This window comes from Aquarana catesbeiana, linkage group LG08 (assembly GCF_042186555.1).
Source record: "Aquarana catesbeiana isolate 2022-GZ linkage group LG08, ASM4218655v1, whole genome shotgun sequence".
NCBI lineage: Eukaryota > Metazoa > Chordata > Amphibia > Anura > Ranidae > Aquarana > Aquarana catesbeiana.
This window is the reverse complement of record NC_133331.1, coordinates 75,267,755-75,289,019: the sequence shown is the minus strand read 5'-3', so window position 1 is coordinate 75,289,019 and position 21,265 is coordinate 75,267,755. Positions and strand designations below refer to the sequence as shown.

Here is a 21,265-nt window from a genome sequence, read left to right as displayed (position 1 = left end):
TATCTTGCTCCCTTCAAGCTCCTACAAACCCTAGAAGTATCCACAATGTTGCTGTTAGAAATCACAGGGCCCCATACAGCCTACCTGACAGGGCCCCCTCCCCGCCGAAAGTGACCGAGGGCATACATTTTATCAGTCCTTTTCTCTACAGCCTCAGCTGCACAGATGAATGAATTGGAAGCACTCTGAGGCTTCCTGCTCATTCACAAACTGAAGCATAGTAAACACAGTTTACTATACTTAAGTGATGAATGAACACAGGAGTGATTGTAACCGATCACTCACTGTTCAGGAAAGGAAAGGGCCAGTAAGTAACATTTACTGGCTCCTTCCCCACTCTCCATCAGGAGAAGCTGACAGCGATGCAGGGGGGCATGATCGGTGTCTGCAATAAGACATTACAGCTGGCCCTCCTGCTAAGCAGGTGCCTGGGCCCCCCTTTTGAACTGATGGGGCCCTGGCCCAGTACAGGAGGGCTGGCTGTACTGCCTATCAGTGGCCCTGAGTATCCATTACAGTGGGAATTGTTCAGATGTTGCTTGGTTCTCTGATGTAACTCTAAACACATACATACTGAACCCAACATGTCATAGGCAGTTGTAGATGGTGGGCTTTACAAATTTTTAATTGTAAATGTTACTATTTTCCTTTGACATAATTAACACTTTACGAGCCGATACAGGTATCAGAAATTAAAATAAGGAATCATGAGCATTTAAGAGCTGAACGTTGCAGTTTTAATTGAAAACCTTGACAATCATCCATGAAATATTCCTGTTTTAGTTATCAATGCTTTAAGTGTAGACCACGCAGTCTAATGTTGCTCCCATTGCTCTGGCCACTTTTATTGCAGTTAACAGTCTTGCCATTTTCAGTTGCAGCTAAAATCTACGAATATCTTCTTCTAGTTGTCTTACTCCTTGGATTCTAGAGTGTGGACTTGTTTTCCTTTTTTTCATGTCACCACAGTTATTTGCCCTACTGTAGAGACAAAACAATACAACATGTTTGTTTTAGCGCTCATTCAAAAGTCTGGATTGAGGATTTCAAAAGTCTGAATTGATGTTTAACAGAAGTATCTTCATGCACCGCAACATTTCAACATGTGCTGCATAACAGCCAACATCTACATTCAGGGAAATCAATAGTACTTGACTATGAACAGTATCTGATAGCTGACAACATAAGCCATCCTTTAAGGTCTGCATAAATAAATTCCCTCCACATCACAATTTATAGAAGCAGTGTAATTTTTCAAAAAAGCTTAACTTTTATCATTAAGTAGACAGTCTCCAAAGTGGACCTTTTAAATTAACTTTAATTGTGTCCTGCCTCCTCCCCCTCCCTAACATTTGGAAATTCATTTTATTTTAATTTTTTTAAGTTAAAGCTGGACTCCAGGAATTCAGCTACTTTGTACTGCAGGCATACCATGAGTTAAGTCCAAGGAGGGGCCTGCCATCTTGTAGACTTATCTCTATTAAAACACACAGGGGGCACCTCTAATTTCAAAATTTATAAGAATTTTAGTGGAACAGCCAAATAAACACTCACATGTGTTCCATAAGAATGTGCATATCTAGTAGTATCAACAGGGGGGTTGCCAAAGTTCCAGGTTGGTAGCCAGCCACCGCTGGTGGTGTCGGACAGTGGGAGCCGGGTCACTGCTCATTTGATTTAATAAAGGAGCTGATTTGCGCTCCGAAACGCAATAACAGGACTGACCTCGGGGCTTGACGTCACTTCCACATACGGTGGTGGCTACGGAAGTCCACCTCTACATCCGATGAGCGTAGGACACCACCAGCAAAGGCTGGCTACTGACCTGGAACTTGGGCAACCCTTTTGTTGATACTACTAGATATGCACATTCTTATGAAACACATGTGAGTGTTTATTTGGCTGTTCTGTTAAAATTCTTATAAATATTGCACTTAGAGGTGCGCCCTGTGTGTTTTTGTTGTCTTACAGAGGTCGTTTCCTGTCTCTGGGAGGAGCTGCCCATCTAGTGCTCTCTTGATACACCATCCCTTCCTGTGGATTTATGGACTTTTGTAGTTTTATGAACTATAATATGACACATATTACAATTGGTTTTATATAAGACTATGGGGGTCTTACACACTAATTTACCAGAGATTGCACCATATAACTTGCTGTTGCTATTATTTACATCTGACAGTTTTATTGTGCTCCAGGAAAATAACTTCCAGAGTTCCGCCAGATGCTCACTGTAGTCTCAGCTACTTCAAGAGCAGAGTCGCTGGAATTGCTACGTCCACCCTTCCACTAATTTTGCCCATTCACAGAAGTCTTTGTATTATGTGAACTCATTCACAAAACACAAAGGCTTCTGTGAATGGGCAGCAGAGGAGAGGGGAGGGGAGGGGTGGCAATATCTGCTGTGTGTGCTTCTCTGCTCTCACAGCTGGAGTGTGTCCTCAAGCAATAGAGATAAGTCCCAGAGATGACATGCACCTAACTGGGCTTTATTTATAGTATGCCTGCACTCTTTGTAAAGTTGCTGAATTCCTAGAATTTCATCTATATTTGATTTTTTTATGCTTCAAAGCACTTGCGTATTTCTGGCCTAGGCTAGAACGATGTTTGTGCCCCTTCTTCTGCATGTGTGCAGATGTGCCTCTGGGGTTCGGGTCCCAGCAGAGCCCTGCGGCACATCTGCACACCCGCGGGTTGCGCACATGGGTATTCCCTCACATATGCAAATACGGGCTGTTATGGGAGTTAAGAAACTGTTTTGCATTGCTGTTTTGCACTGTAATTCCCTTACAGTGCGCAGATGTGCTGAGGGGCTCTGCCAGGAACTGAAGGCCAGAGACTTTTGGCACACCTTGTGGATATGGATCATCAGGTACGTTTCTGTCTTTATAGGATAAGACATGGGGGAAATATGAATGCATTGAAGCCTGCCCCAAGCAACAGGGCAGGGAATATTCAGATTGTCCACTGCATAGCTGGGAATGGAGATCCACTCAGAGCTGCAGGGAGTTGAGCTGAGACCCACGTAGAGAGCAGGTGTGCGTGCATGGAGCGTGCAGTGAACCCGGGGACAGGGTTTAGTTCTAAAGACTGCCTATGCAGCATCCGGGAGCCTGTGAATTGTGCTACTGCTACCGCTGATGTTGGAAGAGATTGTGTATGTATAAAATAAGGTAAGTACTTTTAGAGCCCACCAACACAAATAAGAATAATATCATGCATGTTTGTGTTAGCGGGAGGGGGTCAATTGTTTGGGGGAGGGCATTAAATGGGATCTAGTCATAAATCTATTTGGAAAGAATTGGAGCAAGGATAGGAGAGCAAAAAACCAAATGAAATCTGGCTGGTTGCTATTAACAGCTGGTTCAATTTTCTGTTCTGTATTTGTGTCTGGTATTATTACTGCACAGCATAACTCACTTAATCTTTATTTTCTTTCACATTTTCTAGAGTCTCTTTAAAAGAGAAGTATGGGAATTTATTTTTTTCGGGAATCATCTTTGCCTAGGTGGATGATGTATCTGTCCCCCTGCCGGCTCTAGGACTGAGAAGCGAGCAATCAAACACTGCTGATCGTTCGGCTCTCAGAGCTCTCAGAACTCCCCTAGCAGAGAGCTGGTGACTGTTAGTCACAGGCTCCCTGCTCTGCCCCCTCCTTGCTCACTGGAGCGATGGTATGTGGAACGGGCGGGAGCAGCCAGCTCAGGCTCTCAGCAGCTCGCTGAGAGGCTAAGCCAGGTGCTGGTCCAGGCATTTGGGCGGATCCTGACCATATGGTAGCGATTTTGCCTGAGCCTGGAAGGGCTCTGTGATATCAGCCAACAGCGGGCTTCAGCACACTGTCTGCTGAAAACGGGTCACAGGAGTGCAGAACAAAACGAGCTTTGGCTGTACTTCTCCTTTAAGGAGGGTGTCTTAATAATGAATTTCAGGAAGCTAATATCATCCTGGAACATTGTATTACAGGCACAAAGAGAGGTTAATATAATCAGACTTTATCTGTCTCATGCCTGGGATATTCAGACTGAACATAAGATGAAGAAACAATATAATATATAATTATAGTATAAAAACTCCATGACATAGCTCTATTAATATATAGGCAATGATTTGCATATTTTGACTTTAAACATAAAAGTCAAGCTAAGCCCCTCTACCCCATGAGTCTCCTTATTGGTTAAGGATGCCACCCATTATGTTAAAAGACTAATAGAGAGCATAAGAGGAAGGAAGGTGTAGAGCCAGGCTAGAATTTTACAGAAGTATTGAATGGCTTATAAATGCAGGTGCTTCTATCTCTGATTGTTTTGATGAAGAACTCAATCACCTAGAAGAATCAAGAACCCAATGGTGACTCTCCCACTCCCTTTATAATAAAACAATAAATCTATTGTGTCTGTAACTGCTATATAAATACATAAAATACAAACCTTTGTCACAAGTTCACTGCCACATGGATACTTATATCTTGCTCCTCCAGTCTCCCCTAGAATCAGAGACAATAAAGTTTGAGAAATGGTGACAGGTTAAAGGTCTGAAACAAAGAACAACATATCCCTCCATTTTGCATGGTGAGTCCCCTCTATGCCATTAGATGTCATTTAGACTCTTGGACATTTGGATGAGTCTAGGTAGATTGTATGCCCAACTCCAACCAAGGCAAAGGAACCAAGTTTCAACCACAACAGATGCTCACAGCTTTCTACACATGAGCTCAGGCCTGGTGCAAGGATTTTTGACATCCTAGGCTAAACCTCATTATGCGCCCCCTATTGGCTCCTCCCATGACTCCACCCCCATTTTCCCTGTCCATGTATACAGTGGAGGTGGCGGGTTGAAGATTTTTGTGGAGCCTCGCCACCTATTTCTTCGTAGTAGTATATAGACAGGCTGGTGTAAAGGGGAACTCTGATGTAAGGTGGTCACTGATCACCAGAGCCCCCTTACATCAGAGTCTGCAGCATTCCCCCTTACATTACGATCCGCAGAGTTCACCTTTTTACATCACAGTCTGCAGCATCAGTGTTCACAGTGTAAAGGCAGGGCAAGGAGGAACTCTGCAGACTCTAATTTAAAGGGGAATTCTGTGGACTGTGGCGTAAAGGGAAACTCTGATATGGGGGGGGTGTCTCTGGTCGCCAGAGCCCCCCTCCTTACATCAGCATACACAGCATACACTATGGTAAGGGGGGACACTGATGTAAGAAGGGAGTGAGGGCACTGATATAAGGGGAAGTGGTCCGGGCACTGATATAAGGGGAAGTGGTCCCCTTATCTTAGGGTCCCTACTCCCCTCTTACATCTCCCCCTTACATCTCCCCCTGCAGATTCTTTTCATCAGATGGCAGGGCAGTCTGCGGCATGGAGCTGTTATGCACTGACCTAAAGTTTCTGATGCAGTCCAGAGCACCGAGGGCAGGAATGGATCCACTTCTCCTTCCACTCTCTCTCCTTGCAGTGTGTTTTAAAAGTGGAAAAGGCGCCTTTACGGGCATCGGATCAGTGGACCATCCCACCCCTTGCCAGAGCCGAGCTTCGAACCAAGTGGCCTGGAGAGAGGAGGGGGGAGTGGGGAACAGCAGCAGAAGGACAGAGGCTGTATCAACACAGAAGCTTGCCTTGTTCCTGTCCATTGAAAACTATGGCCCGGACGGGACGAGAGCAAAGCTCCCTGTTTTTTTCATGAACATAACTCTGCTCTGCCATGACATAGGCATATAGGTTTACTGAGTCTGCTTGTATGTACAGGCATGTATTGCACCATGCAGTTTTGATGCCTGTATATTAGTTAGGATTCTCTGACATTACCTGTTACTATTTCTTGTGCTACAACAGAGGCTGCCTGGAAGATCGAGACCCTGTTCTGCAAATATGTTGTTAAAGTGAACTCGGTTGCTGTGCCATTGACCTAAAAGAAAAAAAGATATCAATATTTAACTTGAAAAAAAGATACATCAATCAGACTCTAGGAAAAAATGAACATGCCTAATACAGCATTAAATTAATTGCCTTAAAGGACAATGTGCAGATTGGGGAAGGCCCCTGCAGACTCTGTCACTTTTATCTGCATGGACAAGGTGACATTATTTCTTAAAAGTGTCCCTCATGTCTTTTCCTACATGGGCAAAGTACAGGTTCACTTAAAATATGTGGATTTTAAATATACAATGCAACTGAAGCTCAGTCCTCTGAAGTATGCAAGCCTTGGCCCAAAACCACCTCCTAGCCCACCCAAGCATATCTACCTCCCTCTGTTCTCAGCTGCATGAGAATGGGAGAGAAGCAGCAGCACACTGAGCTTCCCAGTGAGTGGCATTGCAGCGAGTGTGTGTCAGGACAAGACTGATCATTGGAGGGGAGCTGATCCCAGCATAGCTAGAGAACTGACCACAATGTGCTCTCCTGCTTAGTGTAGTAAGTTTTTAATAGGAAAACAAGTGGGCTAGCAGCAACACACACATAAATGAAGCAATACAAAGAGCAGGATACTTTCTCATACAAATACATGGTACAGCAGGCACATATCCGGTATATGAAGTGGTGGGGGAACAAACGCTTTAAGCTAAATATGGACGCCAAATTATACGCTGAAGCCATTGCACTCCGACTTATGCCCCTGGTTCCTCAGTGGATATCAAGGGACCAAACTGGATTTCATCCCAGGCAGGGAGGCTCAGGACAATTCTCTAAGAACATTGTCCCTGATCTCATAAGTGCGTAAGTTTCCCCCAGCCCCACCCTCCACTTATGTACTGATGCTGAAAAAGCGTTTGATAGGGTGGACAGGGAGTATCTCATGTCAACATTATCACACTTGGGTGTTGGCCCGACCATGCTAATGAGAATTTTCGCACTTTACAGCTCCCCCTCGGCACAGCTATGATTTAATGACACTTTAAGTGATCCCTTCACCTTGCACAATGGCACTCGCCAAGGCTTGTCCCCTTTCACCAATTATCTTCCCCCTTTTCCTAGAACTTTTCTTGCGACAATACGGAACAACTCCAACATTCACAGAAATAAAATAGGCTTTATGGAACATAAGTACGTGGCGTACGCGGATGACATTCTTTTCTATGTCCAACAACCCCTTATCTCCCTTCCCAACCTAATGTCAGCCTTCACTAAATTTGGAGACATTTCTAATTTTAAAATTAATCTATCCAAGTAGGAAATTCTGAACATCTCAAGCTCGCATAAAACAGCAGAACATCTGAGATCATTCTTCCCATTTAGTTGGTAACCTCACTCACTAAAATACCTGGGAATATTCCTTACGCCTAATCCAGCCTCCATATTCCATGTGAGTTTCATCCCTTTACTGAACTCGATTAGAGCAGACCTACATAATTGGACCCAGCTGACTCACTCGTGGCTGGGGAGAATTAGCATTGTGAAGATGAACATTTTACCCAGGCTGCTCTTCTTATTCCAAATGATCCCTTATAAGGTCCATCCGGGGTTCTTCACAGTGTTACAATCTATAATATGCAAGTATGCATGGAATCGCAAACGACCCCGAATTGCTAGAAATTTGCTAATTAAACCTAAAAGAGAAGGGGGCCTAACGTTACCGGATTTTAAGTGTTACTTTTTGGCGATTATATTGAATAGGCTATCAGATTGGAAATACCAGGAATCCAAACTATGGGTGCAACTAGAACTAGACCTGAGTGGTGTAGACTTATTCCCTCTGATGTGGATACCTAGTAAATTCCGTAAACTTTCCTTATCTACTTCACCTCTTACCAAGTCCTCCTTTGCGATGTGGGACTCACTGTGTAAAATGCATAAACGGCTTCACAATTCTCCTTTAATGCAACTAACGGGACATGATTATTTCCCTCCGGGAAACCCTGACCCTAAATTTAATGGCTGGATCTCCATGGCCCCAATCCTATTACATCAAATGAGAACGTCCTAGGGTATTTTACCCATATCCACACTTTTACCATCCCACACAACCTCATTTATGGACCAATGGAAATACCATCAACTCTCAAGGTTCGTCAAATCTCTACCACAACCACCACGCTCCCTGTCGGATCTAACTCCAGTGGAGAGATTATTTGTAGATGATCAACCACCCGAGAAACCTATCTCCTACTTCTACCAAGCACTACTGGCCCTAACTTCACCGGCTCAGCCCGCATTCCTGTCTAAATGGGAACAAGATCTTCAAAGCCCTCTCTCAGAAACACAACGCTCAACGATACTTCAATTAACCCACATCTCCTCCATATCCTCCAAAGCGGCAGAGGTAAACTACAAAATGTTGACAAGATGCCACTTTACCCCTGTGGTGCTGCATCAAGTCTTCCCATCCATATCAGCGCTATGTTGGTGGGGATGTGGAGAACAAGCAACACATGCTCACATCTGGTGGCTTTGCCCATGCATCCGACCATATTGTGCTACTATATTATATTGGATCAAAGAGATTCAGGGCTATGCAGTTCCAAATGATCCATGGGTGATACTGTTCAACTGTACAGGCAAATCAATAGGACCGTATAAAAAAATCCCTAACACCCCACCTCTTGAATGCGGCCAAAGTGCTTATTCCCAAACTGTGGAAACAACAGAATATACCCACATTACGCCAATGGCTAATGGAGGTAGATCACATATACCATATGGAGATAGCACTTACTCCCTCAGACATAAATCAGAACTATCCAAGAAAATATGGTCCTGTTGGTTTGCCTTCAAATTCTCAGCCACATATGCGGAAATCATTTCTCAGATGGTATAAGCTGATGACTAGTATTACTGTACAAGCAGGTGTCCTATTGAGGCAGGATACTACTCCCCCCTCCCCGATCTATATCTCTCTCCCTTTTATTTTCTCACTATCTTTCTCTATTTTCCCTCTTGGTTCTATACAGTTCTTTAAATTGTTGTTTTTACAATGTAGTACATCAGACCCTTATAAGGCAATTACTTCTGCATCTGACACCATGTCAAAACCAAAGAGTCACGCTTGTCCATATCTAATGACCAGCCCTTAGTCCTCAATTTCGTTAAGTGTACATATTCTGATCCCACAAGCTATTCCCATTCAATGCTGTGATGTGTGCCTATTGTGTTGACCTATTGGGGAAATGTACCCATATTTCATTGTAAACTGTTTTATACCTTATAATAAAAAAATGTTTTAAAAAATATCAAAAACAAAAAAAAAAAAACAAACGCTCCCAGGCTTGTCACGCATTTCATGTGTGGATTGTGTAGGGACAGGTCACCCATCTGACAAGGACAGTCATTAGTGGCAGAGGGAGGATCCAAGTGAGTAGGGAAAGGATAGGGACATGCCATCCTACCCGAAGACCTCCCCATTTGGGTACGGACTGACCAGGTCACATTCCGTCCCTCAGGACAGATGCTGTCAGCACATCTGAGACCTGCTCTGCTACACATTGCTGTTACTTGCCCTGAATGTTCCCGGTCACAGTCGGGTGCCTTCCCACCAGGTTTTTTTGTAAATGACTGGATTCTTCATGAATACAAGTTCTGTTCTCTACACCTGGAGTCTGTATAATTACTGCTGCCCCACCATGCTGCACCTCCCCACATACTGTCATCACTGGCTTTTACCAAATGTCAAACAGCAGAAAGGATGGGTGTAGTTCTAATAAAGGACAAAGTTGGAGAAAAAGTCTACAAGAATAATGAACTGACAGATAGAAGAGGTTTTCACTTACTGAGCTTAAATACAAGAGTGCTTTGTTGCCATTCATTCTATAATCCTCGATGTATGGTAGCTAAGAAAAAAAAAAGAAATGGAAAAGATGTAATGGCGACCCACCTTTGCTTCGTATTGACATATTTTAAAACCTATTATGAAATAACTTCCCTATAACCCTACCCTATTACATCATTTAAAAAAAACTATATACTTTACCTTTTTCCAGGTTTCTTCAATCAGGTTTGATAATGTCACAGATACTCTTCATCCTCTTCTTCCACCAGCAGTATGCAAGCAGGTGCCAAACATTTTAATGATGCACTATATGTTTAATGTGTTGCTGGTATCATTGGGGTTAACTTGCTGTGATGTGTCTATTTGGCCTGTGAAGGTTCCTGTAGCAAGGTGTTATTTAAACATAAGAGTATGGGTCTGTAGGGCTCTCTTGCTTGGAAGACTGGTCATGGAAAGGAGAGGGACTGTACATCGAGAGATGTAGTGTGGCAAAACTGTGTAAAATGCATAAACGGCTTCACAATTCTCCTTGAAAAGGGTCACCAATTGGTGGGACTCTGAGCAGGACTATTAATGAGTGCACGACTGAAAGATGGGAACTACTATAAGCTAAAGGTATGGGACACATATAGCTGAAATCCTGCCTCAATTTAAAAAAGAATGCAGATTGTGTGGAAAACTGTTAAGTTGCCATGTGAATGCTGATTCTAAACTGTCTGAAAAAGTTTGTATGTTTTGCCAACTTTATTCAGTAAATGGAGTTGTTGGTTAAGTGCATTGTCTGGTCTGATTTGCTGGGAATACTTAGTGAAATCCTACAGTGTATGGGAGTGAGGAACACAATGGGGGTTATTTACTAAAGGAAAATCCACTTTGCACTGCAAGTGCAGTTGAAAGTGCACTAAAAGTGCACTTGGAAGTAAAGTCATTGTAGATCCGAGGGGGACATGCAAGGAGAATAAAAAACAGCATTTTAGCTTGCACATGATTGGATGATAAAATCAGCAGAGCTTCCACTCATTTCAGATCTACCCCTTAGATTTAGAGCGACTGCACTTTCAAGTGCACTTGCAGTGCAAAGTGAATTTGCCTTTTGTAAATAACCCCCAATGTGTAGTTAAATGTTCAAATTTCTGAGTAATAGAGAACGAAAGATAAAACAAGGAGAAGCAGCCAGTTGGGAGCGGAGACGGTGATGGCCGATAACAGAGGTTCTGAAAGAGGGGTTGATTGGTAGTTGTATGGTCTAGCCTTTAAGTGGCAAGGACTCAAAGCTAGGGCCTGCTGCATTGCAAAACCTTCCTATGAACTGGGCCTTAGCCAGGAGTGTGAGAGACCTTGCAAAGTATACAACAGTTTCTCTCTATGCCTTTGGGTTGAAGAGCAAAGTGTAGCGTGTGTTAAAGAACTGGTGGAGGCAGTTCGGAGTTCTATGCTATCGCCCTCAAAATAGTTTGGCAGTCAGTGCTGAGACAGGTGTCACTGGTAGGAGAAAAGACATTCTCCTTCTGGTGTGGGGCCCGGTGTAACTGGTTGGACTCTGGCCATGAGAGGGTGATCATTTACACATTATATGGCACCAACATGCAAAAAGTAAAACTATCATTAGGTCATGGCATGCTGGTTTCACCATGCTATCTGTGCAATCAACAAGAGCCTACAGAGAGTAGGCTCTATATAAGTATACACCACAATCATCAAACAGGCCAGTTACTTTCCACAATATCCCCCTGCAACCTATTTAAACTGCTATCTAGCCTGGCCCCCAAATATTTTTATTTTTTATTTATTTCAGATACTTATATAGCACCGTCAATTTATGCAGCGCTTTACATATACATTGTACATTCACATCAGTCCCTACCCTCAAGGAGCTTACAATCTAAGGTTCCTAACACACATTCATACATACTAGGGACAATTTAGACAGGATCCAATTAACCTACCAGCATGTCTTTGGAGTGTGGGAGGAAACCGGAGTACCCGGAGGAAACCCACGCAGACACAGGGAGAACATGCAAACTCCAGGCAGGTAGTGTCATGGTTGGGATTCGAACCAACAACCCTTCTTACTACTAGGCGAGAGTGCTACCACTACACCACTGTGCCACCCATAAATATTTCATCTAGTCAGTGTATATCAAATGTGCTTGTTCCAACCAATGCTTTTCAATCAAAAAATTGTGAGACTTACCTGGCTTACTGAACTAAAGTCAGCACTATATCCAGTCAGTATGTCAACAGACACAATAGTATCGCCACTCTCATCTCTATCTCCTGTGTATCTGAAATAGGAAAATTACATTTTGTAAGAATATAAAATTAAATGTACAAGGGCTGCACCAAATGTAATGCAAAGGTGGACATAACTTACATGGGTCAATCAAATTTCATACACTATATTACCAAAAGTATTGTGACGCCTGCCTTTACACGCACATGAACTTTAATGACATCCAGTCTTAGTCCGTAGGGTTCAATATTGAGTTGGCCCACCCTTTACAGCTTCAACTCTTCTAGGAAGGCTGTCCACAAGGCTTAGGAGTGTGTCTATGTGAATGTTTGACCATTCTTCCAGAAGCTCATTTGTGATGTCAGGCACTGATGTGGACGAGAAGGCCTGGCTCTCATTCTCCACTCTAATTCATCCCAAAGGTGTTCTATTGGGTTGAGGTCAGGACTCTGTGCAGGGCAGTCATGTTCCTCCACCCCAACTTGCTCATCCATGTCTTTTTAGACCTTGCTTTGTGCACTGGTGAGCAGTTATGTTGGAACAGGAAGGGGCCATCCCCAAACTGTTCCCACAAAGTTGAGAGCATGACATTGTCCAAAATGCTGACGCCTTAAGCCCAACCCCTGAAAAACAACCCCATACCATAATCCCCCTCCACCAAATGCGTTGGACCAGTGCACAAAGCAAGGTCCATAAAGACATGGATGAGGGAGTTTGGGGTGAAGGAACCTGACTTGTCTTGACCTCAACCCTATAGAACACATTTAGAATGAATTAGAGGGAGGACTGCTGGCCGAGCCAGGCTTTCTCGTCCACATCAGTGCCTGACCTCACAAATGCACTCCTGGAAGAATGGTCAAACATTTCCATAGACACACTCCTAAAACATGTGGACAGCCTTCCCAGAAGAGTTGAAGTGGTTATAGCTGCAAAGGGTGGGCCAACTCAATATTGAACCCTACGAACTAAGAATGGGATGCCATTAAAGTTCATGTGTGTGTAAAGGGAGGTGTCCCAATACTTTTGGTAATATAATGTATGTTGTTTGAGTAACTAGCCCTCTATAGTAACTCTTATGCCTTGTACACACGGTCGGATTTTCCGATGGAAAAAGTGCGACCGGATTGTGTTATCAGAAATTCCGATCGTGTGTGGGCTCCATCTGACTTTTTCTGTCGGAATTTCTGACACACAAAGTTTGAGAGCAGGATATAAGATTTTCCGACAACAAAATCCGATCGTTTAAATTCCGATCGTGTGCACACAAATCCGACGCACAAAGTGCCACGCATGCTCAGAATAAATTAAGAGACGAAAGCTATTGGCTACTGCCCCGTTTATAGTCCTGACGTACGTGGTTTACGTCACCGCGTTCAGAGCGATTGGATTTTCCGACAACTTTTGTTGTCAATGCATTTCCCCATAGATATCTACCAATGGAACAGATCTTCACTCATGTCATACAGACAGCTGTGAAAGATGTATTTCCCATCATTTGTTACTGTTGCAGTGGACATCAGAAAAAGCGGAGAGATTAAATCTCCCTGGCAGGGACCCAGACAACAATAAAACCCTCACAAGTCTTGTAACCCTTGCCCGCTCTATCCAAAACAAAAAAAGGGTAGCGATACACTTTGCTTTCACTCAAAGTTCTATGACAACAAAAGAAAAATTCCAATCAGTGAATAATAGGCACTGTAAATGAACAAAATTAACTCCCTCTTAACCAATTTTAAGTCCAGGTTAACCATAACCACTGGCCAATTTTCAGCTTTCAGTGCTGTTTAGTTGTTTTTTTCGTTTATGTAGAAAAAAAAAAAAACACTTAAAAAAAAAGTTTTTCTTCATTTCTGATATAAAATTTTGCAAATAAGTAATTGTTCTTCATAAATGTATTCCAAAATGTATTCTGCTACATTTCTTCTGTGAAAATAACCCAAATCAATGTATTTTTTTTAGTGTTTAGGAAAGTTATAGAGTCCGCAAACTATGCTATACTGTATATCTGAAAATGACAAATCCTGATGTACTGATGGACTTTCTTGAGGGCCAAAAATGCCTGGACAGTAAAAATACCCCCCAAATGACCCCTTTTTGGAAAGTAGACAGTCCAAGGTATTTAGTAAGAGGCATGGCAGGTTTTTTGAAGTTGTAATTTTTTGTCATAATTTTTTAGAAAATTAAAGTATTTTTTATGTACTGTCACCAGTTCAGTACAGTGTCATCATAAAACTGGTGTGGCGGTGATCAGGGACACTGACTGGTGACAGTAAGAAAACGTTTTTTACATTTGTACATTTTTTACATTGTTTTTCTTATTTTTGCAATTACGACACACTGTGACCAGAGCAATATAATGTTGCCATAGTAACAATGTACTGGATTTTTTTTTTACACATTATGTTTGCTAATAGCAATGTATTACATTGCTATAAGCAAGCATTTTACTGAATGTAACTGATTCATTCAGTCTGTTTTGTCATGATTAGTTGTGATTGGTCAAAGCTAATCACATGGTACAGATGGGCTGTGATTAGCCCTGTCTATACCATGTGATTGAATTGACCAATCACAGCTAGAAACACAATTGTACACATTGGATGGCTTGAAATGAAGCCATCCATTGTGTACAACTGTCATGTGACTTGCTGTGATTCATCATGGTGGTCACATGGTACCGGAAGCGAGCCGGTACTCGGATTGGTCATCAGCTGTGTCCCTTGATAAAGGGGAATCGGGGAGGCCCCGAAGCGCGTTATCGACATTTGTTCACAGAGTTACCTGATAGAAACTGTAACATCGACCTTTCTTGCTAGCCCACCGAAGCAATTCAATGCTGTTGCCCGGGCAGTCAATTCAAAAGCAGCATCTTCTCCTTTAGCAATCTTTGTGTTGTAGGAAGTCGAAAGCTGAAAAGGGAAAGACCGAGAGAGAATGAGAATGGGAGAGAGAGCGTAAGGGAAAGATAAAAAAAGGGAGAGAGATAAAGTAGAGAGAGATAAAGAAGGAGAGAGAAGGGGATAAATAAGAGAGTAGAGAGAAAGAGAGATAAAGTAGAAAGAGAAAAAAAAAAAAACATTCCTATGAGGCAATTAGGTACACCATCTGTCTTTTACCGGGACCTGTTCATCCCAGTACTGGTGTCCCATTTGAGTCTACTGGGACATGCGGCTGTACAGACACAGCTGCTGTGTCCCTGCATGACACGTGGATGTGGGTCTTCGAACGCACACAGGGTGAATTTGGGGACCTGCACACACCCGCATATCATATAGTGTAGCCCCCTTTCCTAAACAGAGGCTACTATGTCGGGTTTTCCCTAAGCTTAAGTTGGCTTGTGATTTCTCACTCGTCAGTAGGTGTCACTGGTCAGACTTCACAAACAAAACTACTGTATGTTATGAATATTTATATTTCCTTCAGCCAATCCAGTAGCAGATGTAGGGCACTGGTGCATGCTGGGGGAGGATATATACATTTGGGACAGGCCACATGCTCACTCTCGTCCCCTGGGCTGAGGCCTGGGGAGGTGCCGCTGGATGGAGCTCTGCTGTTAGGCCCAATAGCCTGGTTTGGGGCCTAAAATGTGCTGAAGTGGTTCTAAAGCTGTCCTGCCTGGTCTGGAGGAAGCTATGCCAAGGAGGAGACCAGGGGAGGTCCCTTGCTGGAGAGAGCCAGGAAGAAGGTTGGTCTCTCAGAAGGGCCTGGTGACTCACTTGGAGGGCACACTGATGTTTGGGAACGTGCTAACAGTGTTGCCGGGTTGACTTAAGGGTTCTGACACAGTTAAGCTGGACAATGATCTGGATCTGGAGAGTCTGTAATGCCTCGTTTCCACTAAGCGGAACGGTTTCGGTCGGTACAGTTTGGAAGGGTTAGAATGGTCCGGCCTATTCAGGTGAGCGTTTCCACTGCAAGTCGGACCGACAGGGGCCATACGGGGTTTAGAAAAAATGCCTTTGACGTGAGCATTGGCGTTTTTTCTGTCCGCCAATCAGTGGAATGTATCGTGTGATGCCAGTAGCTCCGCCCTAACCGTACCGTACCATTTTCTATGGCCCCACATCTGAAGCAGGACCATGAATGGTGCAGTATGGTTCGGTTGTATGGGCCACTTTCATAATGGAAACACTCGAAATAGCGTACCATACCAAACCAACCCGAACCGATCTGCTCAGTGGAAACGAGGCATAAGTGATCTGCTATGGTATGTGGGACCCCTAACCCTCACCTCCATCATTCTGCAAGACAACTCTGAAAAGGCAAAAGTGACTGGTTCCCAATATCCTTTCTTGGTCCCCTAATTTTTGGCATGGACTCACTCAGCCCTGGGGTGAAATGCTAGCCCACCCCCTGGCCGCTGGAAGTGCATTCTTGCCATTGGGATGGGTGCTACACAAGGACACAGTGGCTTTGTCTGTGCAACCACTGGTCCCGATAGACTAAAATGGGACACCAGCATGGCGATGCAAGAAGGAGTGAGGATGGGGGAGGGGAAGAGGGATTTTGGAATGAATGTAATTTCCCAAAGAAAAACCACATAGTCTCTTTGAAATTTGTTCATTGTAGAAACATTTTCCATCCTGCTCCTTCGAATTTTCTCATTACTATGGCCAATATGAACCAAGTAGCAATTAGAAAATCCAAATGTCAAGTGAAGTTCTACCAGCTTATGAACAGCTTAACTGCAATAAATTACCTGCCCTTACTCAAGATGACAGTGGCTAGTAATGCAAGTGGGTGTTTTTTCAAAGTGATTTCCCAACATACTAAAGCATGGAGACATGAATGGATGGAGAAGTTTGGTTTGAATACGTTTGTGGTGCTGAGATACAGTTTAGGTATGCCTTAGGGCCCCTGTTCACATCAGAACGCAAAGTAGAAAACTCACGATCCATGCGCATTTCCTGCATCGTGTTCAAAATGCACTGCAGTTGCAATCTGCAGTGGGTATCAATGCGAGCTGCCGATAATGACTGCATTGGTGTCCAGGAGCACAAGCCTCCGCTGGCAGTGGGAACATAGCCCAACTGCGTGCAGGACATACACTGTGTGCACAATTATTGAACAACTACAGTGCTCTCGGTCAATCCAAAATGGTAATAAACCTCAAACCTGAATATTTAAGAAAGTAAAAGTTAAGTTTTTGCTTTCTTAGGATATTATCTATGTGTGCACAATTATTGGGCAACTATTAGTGTGCACAATTATTATGCAACTAAATAAAAAACAAACATTTTCCAATCTCACTTGTTTATTTTTATCTGTTAATGTGAGAATGCTAAACAAACAAATCAAAATTTACAAATAAACATTTCTGACATAAAAAAAAAAAATCAGTGACCAATATAGGCCCCCTTCTTCTCAATAACAGTCATAAGCCTTCCATTCCTGGAGCCTGTCAGTTTCTTGATCTGTTGACGATCAATTTTTTGTGCAGCAGCAACCAGAGCCTCCCAGACACTGTTCAGAGAGGTGTATGGTTTTCCTTCACCGCAAATCTCCCATTTAAGAAGGACCCACAAGTTCCCAATAGGGTTTAGGTCAGGTGAGGAAGGGGCCATGTCATTATTCTTTCATCTTTTTCCTGTACCACTGCTTGAAGAAAGTGTTTTCTGAAAACTGGCAGTAGGTTTGGGAGTTGATTTTGAGTCCATCTTCAACCCAAAAAGGTCCAACTAGCTCAACTTTAATAATAATACCAGCCCATACCAGTAACTCACCTCATCTTGCTGGCATCTGAGGCAAAGTGGAGCTCTGTGCCTGTTACTAATCCAGGCACAGGCTCATCCATCTGGTCCGTCAACAGTCACTCTCATCAAACCTTTGAAAAATCAGTTTTTCAGATATTTCTAGGCCCAGTCTTGACATTTCAACTTTTGTGTCTTTTCCAGTGGTGGTCGGGTTTCAGCCTTCTTTCCCTTGGCCATGTCTCTGAGTACTGAACACCTTGTACTTCTGGCCACTCCAGGTAGATTGTAGTTTTGGAATATGACAGCACTGCAGGATAATGGGTTCCTGGTAGCTTCACGTTTGATTTGTCTCAAATCTTTGGCAGTTAATTTGCGGGGTTTTTTTTCTCAACGCGTTTCTTGCGACCCTTTTGACTATTTTCATCATTTCATATTCATTTGATCACAGTTATTACCAGTGACTTTAATTGGAACCATTCATGTGGACAATTACCCACCAACAGCATCATGCTTACCAACATCCTTAAAATTTCTGACACCTATTAATAGGGCAGGTTACCATCCCATGTTTTTTAACCAAAACCCTGCAGCCCAGAACAGGTGCATACTAATCAGCACGGATAGCACCACCTCACCCTCCCCCCCATCATTCCTCCCTGTACACCTCTCTAGGATCTTTCTCGTTCACTTACTGATACCTTTTTGGCTATTATTTAATTATTGATATTGTGGTTAACAAACCAAATAATATCACCAAATACCCATACTATTTTCCTCGTACCAGCCAATACGTGGCAAGATCCTAAAAGCGTCCGGACGCTGTTCTACGTTGTATGTTTTTTTGTTTTTGTTTTTTGTTATTTTTGTTTTGGTTTAATGTAATTATTAACCATTGTTCGCTCTGTCTGACCTATTACCTGATGACATATGTAGCAACAGGGTCCCAGTGGAGCCCAACATAACCAATTCATTTTTACTTCAATCCAACTTGCTGTTTAACATGTTTAATGCTGTTTGAAAGTATTTAATAAAGTGATTCATTTAACTAATTTTTTGGCAATTCAGTTGGTAATTACTGATAATAATACTCAATTAGTGCTGCTAGAGTAACCCCTTACCCGGACACTAGCACCGGGTACTTCTTTCTTTTTCTATTTTCATCATGACCTAATATCTTAGCAATTTCAAGAGTGCTGAATCCCTCTGAAAGACTTTACAATTTTTGACTTTTCAGAGTCAGTTAAAAAAAATTTTTGTCCCATTTTGCCTGAGGAAAAGTAGATGGCTAATTATGCACACCTTGATATAGGGTTATGATCTCTTTAGGCCACACCCTCCCTCATTACACAAATACATATCACCTGATATGCTTGAATCCAATAAGCATTCAAGTTTACACAGCTTGGAGTTGGACAATATGCATAAAAATTATGATTTGGTCAAAATATTCACTTGCCTAATAATTGTACACAGTGTAGTCGCTACATTTTCATCAATGGATGCTTTTGCGTTAAACCATGCGTTGGGGTGATGAATGCGTTTTTAAAATTGAAGTTGCATTTATGCATTTATAAATAAAGCCAGTCAGGTTGTACTGTTGAGGATTATTTCTTGTACACTTTCAGGAACACTTTTCCTAGAGAGAGGTTCTCTTTAGTGATGCCACCTATCTTACCTGAATAAAAGGGCTGCCTTTTCCGGTCACGATGAATTTGTAAACCGCAAAAGGTGAAGCGATTTCCATACTTTGGAGTAATAATCTATTTTGTTTGTTAATCGTCACATTGAAAACCTCTGTGTCATTTTGACGTAAGGAAACCACGACATTGGTCTCATTGGTATTAATTTTTCGTCCAAAGCGCGTCAGAGCTTCAGTTGCCGATGATGTAGGCTGCAAGAAAGAAAAGAAATGGATGAAAAATGAAAAAAAAAAAAAAAACTGTAATAGTTCAGAGAACAATTTAGATTTTTTTTTTATATCTACTTTCACTAAGATCCCTTGGGGTGCTTTTACCCCCCGCTAGTGGCCGAGAAAGGGTTAAAACCACCGCAAAAGCACTGATGCAGCAGCGCTATGCCGGCATTATAGCTGCGCTGCCCCATTGATTTCAATGGACAGGAGCGATGTATACACAGCTCCAAAGATGCTGCTTGCAGGAGTTTTAAATGCCTAATCTGAATTTTGCAATTTTGACATGTGTTTGTAAAACTGTACATAAATATCATCACAACTATTTTGTGCATACCTTGTTTTTTTCATGACAAGTTGGGCTTTCATTAGTAGTAGTTAGTAAATAGTTAGGATAGTAAACAGTTATTTTGTATTATTTTCTGTATATTTCTTGTTACTGCCATAACCTACCACCAAAGAACAACCCAAAATATATTCTCCTGCTCCTGGCGATTGCATTTATACCATATATGCCTATGTTATTTGTTGTTTATAACCGTAGTACAGCCCAGAAGCAATAAGGTGGATTTTGCTTTTTTTGTTCTTTTTTTGCTTTTTTTTTTGCTTTTTGTCCTACCTAAAACACACTGGCCCTAACTGACACTGATGCTAATTTAAAAAAAAAATCCTGTCCAAAATATACTGACCCTGACCTTTGGCTCTGACCTTGAACTGAACACTAACCCTGGCACTGACCTCAATCAAACATTGATCTAGGTTTTTTCTTTATTTTATTATTTATTTAAAACATTTTTACAAAACCTTTTTTTTAACTTTCTGCAAGGAACGAGAAAGATACATTGTATCCTTTTTCTCCATTCACAGAAAGAAAATAACACAGGGGCAGGCTTCACAGTGACTGATCACTGTGGTAGCCAATCAGAGGCTACCACAGCGATCAGTTGACCCGGAATCGGGAGACCTAGGTCCCGATCATTAGTACAGGACCTGGAGCTCTCGTGAGACCCCAGTCTCTGTGCTTAGAGCACGCCATGCGGTGCGCTCCCAGCACAAAGGGAGAAACACATATATGCAGCTTCACATAAAAAAGCCTAGTGCAGTGAGGCCGCATAAGAGTGTTACGTCGGTGTGAAGGGGTTAAAGTAGAATCATAGGCAAAACTTGTTCTTTCAATTTGGATAGAGTAAGGGAAGGTTATAACCCCTGTCAGTTTACTTTTGCCATCTGTGTCCCATTGGGGAGATTTCCCTTCACTTCCTGTCCCATAGCCAAACAGGAAGTGAGAGGAAATTCCTGCAATTTAGGGAATTCCTTGGGGACCCCCAGGTCACCAGAACTAGTGTCCCCATTGGAAGATATCCCCTCTATTACTTTTCTGGGGACAACCCTTGATTTTGTGATTTTCTTTTACTTTCCCATTCAATGTGAAAACGGGACAAATAGAGAGGATGAATCCCCCTAATGGGGACACAGGCTGCAATAAAACCTGACAGGTGTTCTAACCCCTCTCCACTCTGTCCATAACTAAAAAAAAAAAAAAAAAAGTTTTGCCTTTAGTTCTACTTTTAGGGCTGGTTCATACCAGTTCAGTTCATCAAAAGCACGTGCACAGTGTTTTCCATGTATTCCAATGGTCCTAGTTCACACAAGTAGGGTCAGTTCTAATACAGTCAACAAAACTAGAACATGATGCATTTTTTCATCTGGAATGTAGAAAAAAACGT

The 21,265-nt window shown here is 42.5% G+C and overlaps 1 protein-coding gene across 1 annotated transcript in view; it reads right to left on the bottom strand.

Annotated features, from left to right (window-relative positions):
- Positions 1 to 714: 714 nt before the first annotated feature.
- The window catches only part of LOC141105850 (alpha-2-macroglobulin-like protein 1), a 168,101-nt gene continuing 147,550 nt past the window's right edge, over positions 715 to 21,265 (bottom strand). The window contains exons 32-38 of the mRNA XM_073595991.1: positions 19,305 to 19,520; positions 14,718 to 14,845; positions 11,898 to 11,988; positions 9,705 to 9,764; positions 5,809 to 5,908; positions 4,431 to 4,486; positions 715 to 981 (exon numbers count right to left, since the gene is read on the bottom strand). Coding sequence (XP_073452092.1) covers positions 979 to 981; positions 4,431 to 4,486; positions 5,809 to 5,908; positions 9,705 to 9,764; positions 11,898 to 11,988; positions 14,718 to 14,845; positions 19,305 to 19,520 — 654 coding nt within the window. The 3' untranslated portion in view covers positions 715 to 978. The remainder of the gene's footprint in view (positions 982 to 4,430; positions 4,487 to 5,808; positions 5,909 to 9,704; positions 9,765 to 11,897; positions 11,989 to 14,717; positions 14,846 to 19,304; positions 19,521 to 21,265) is intronic.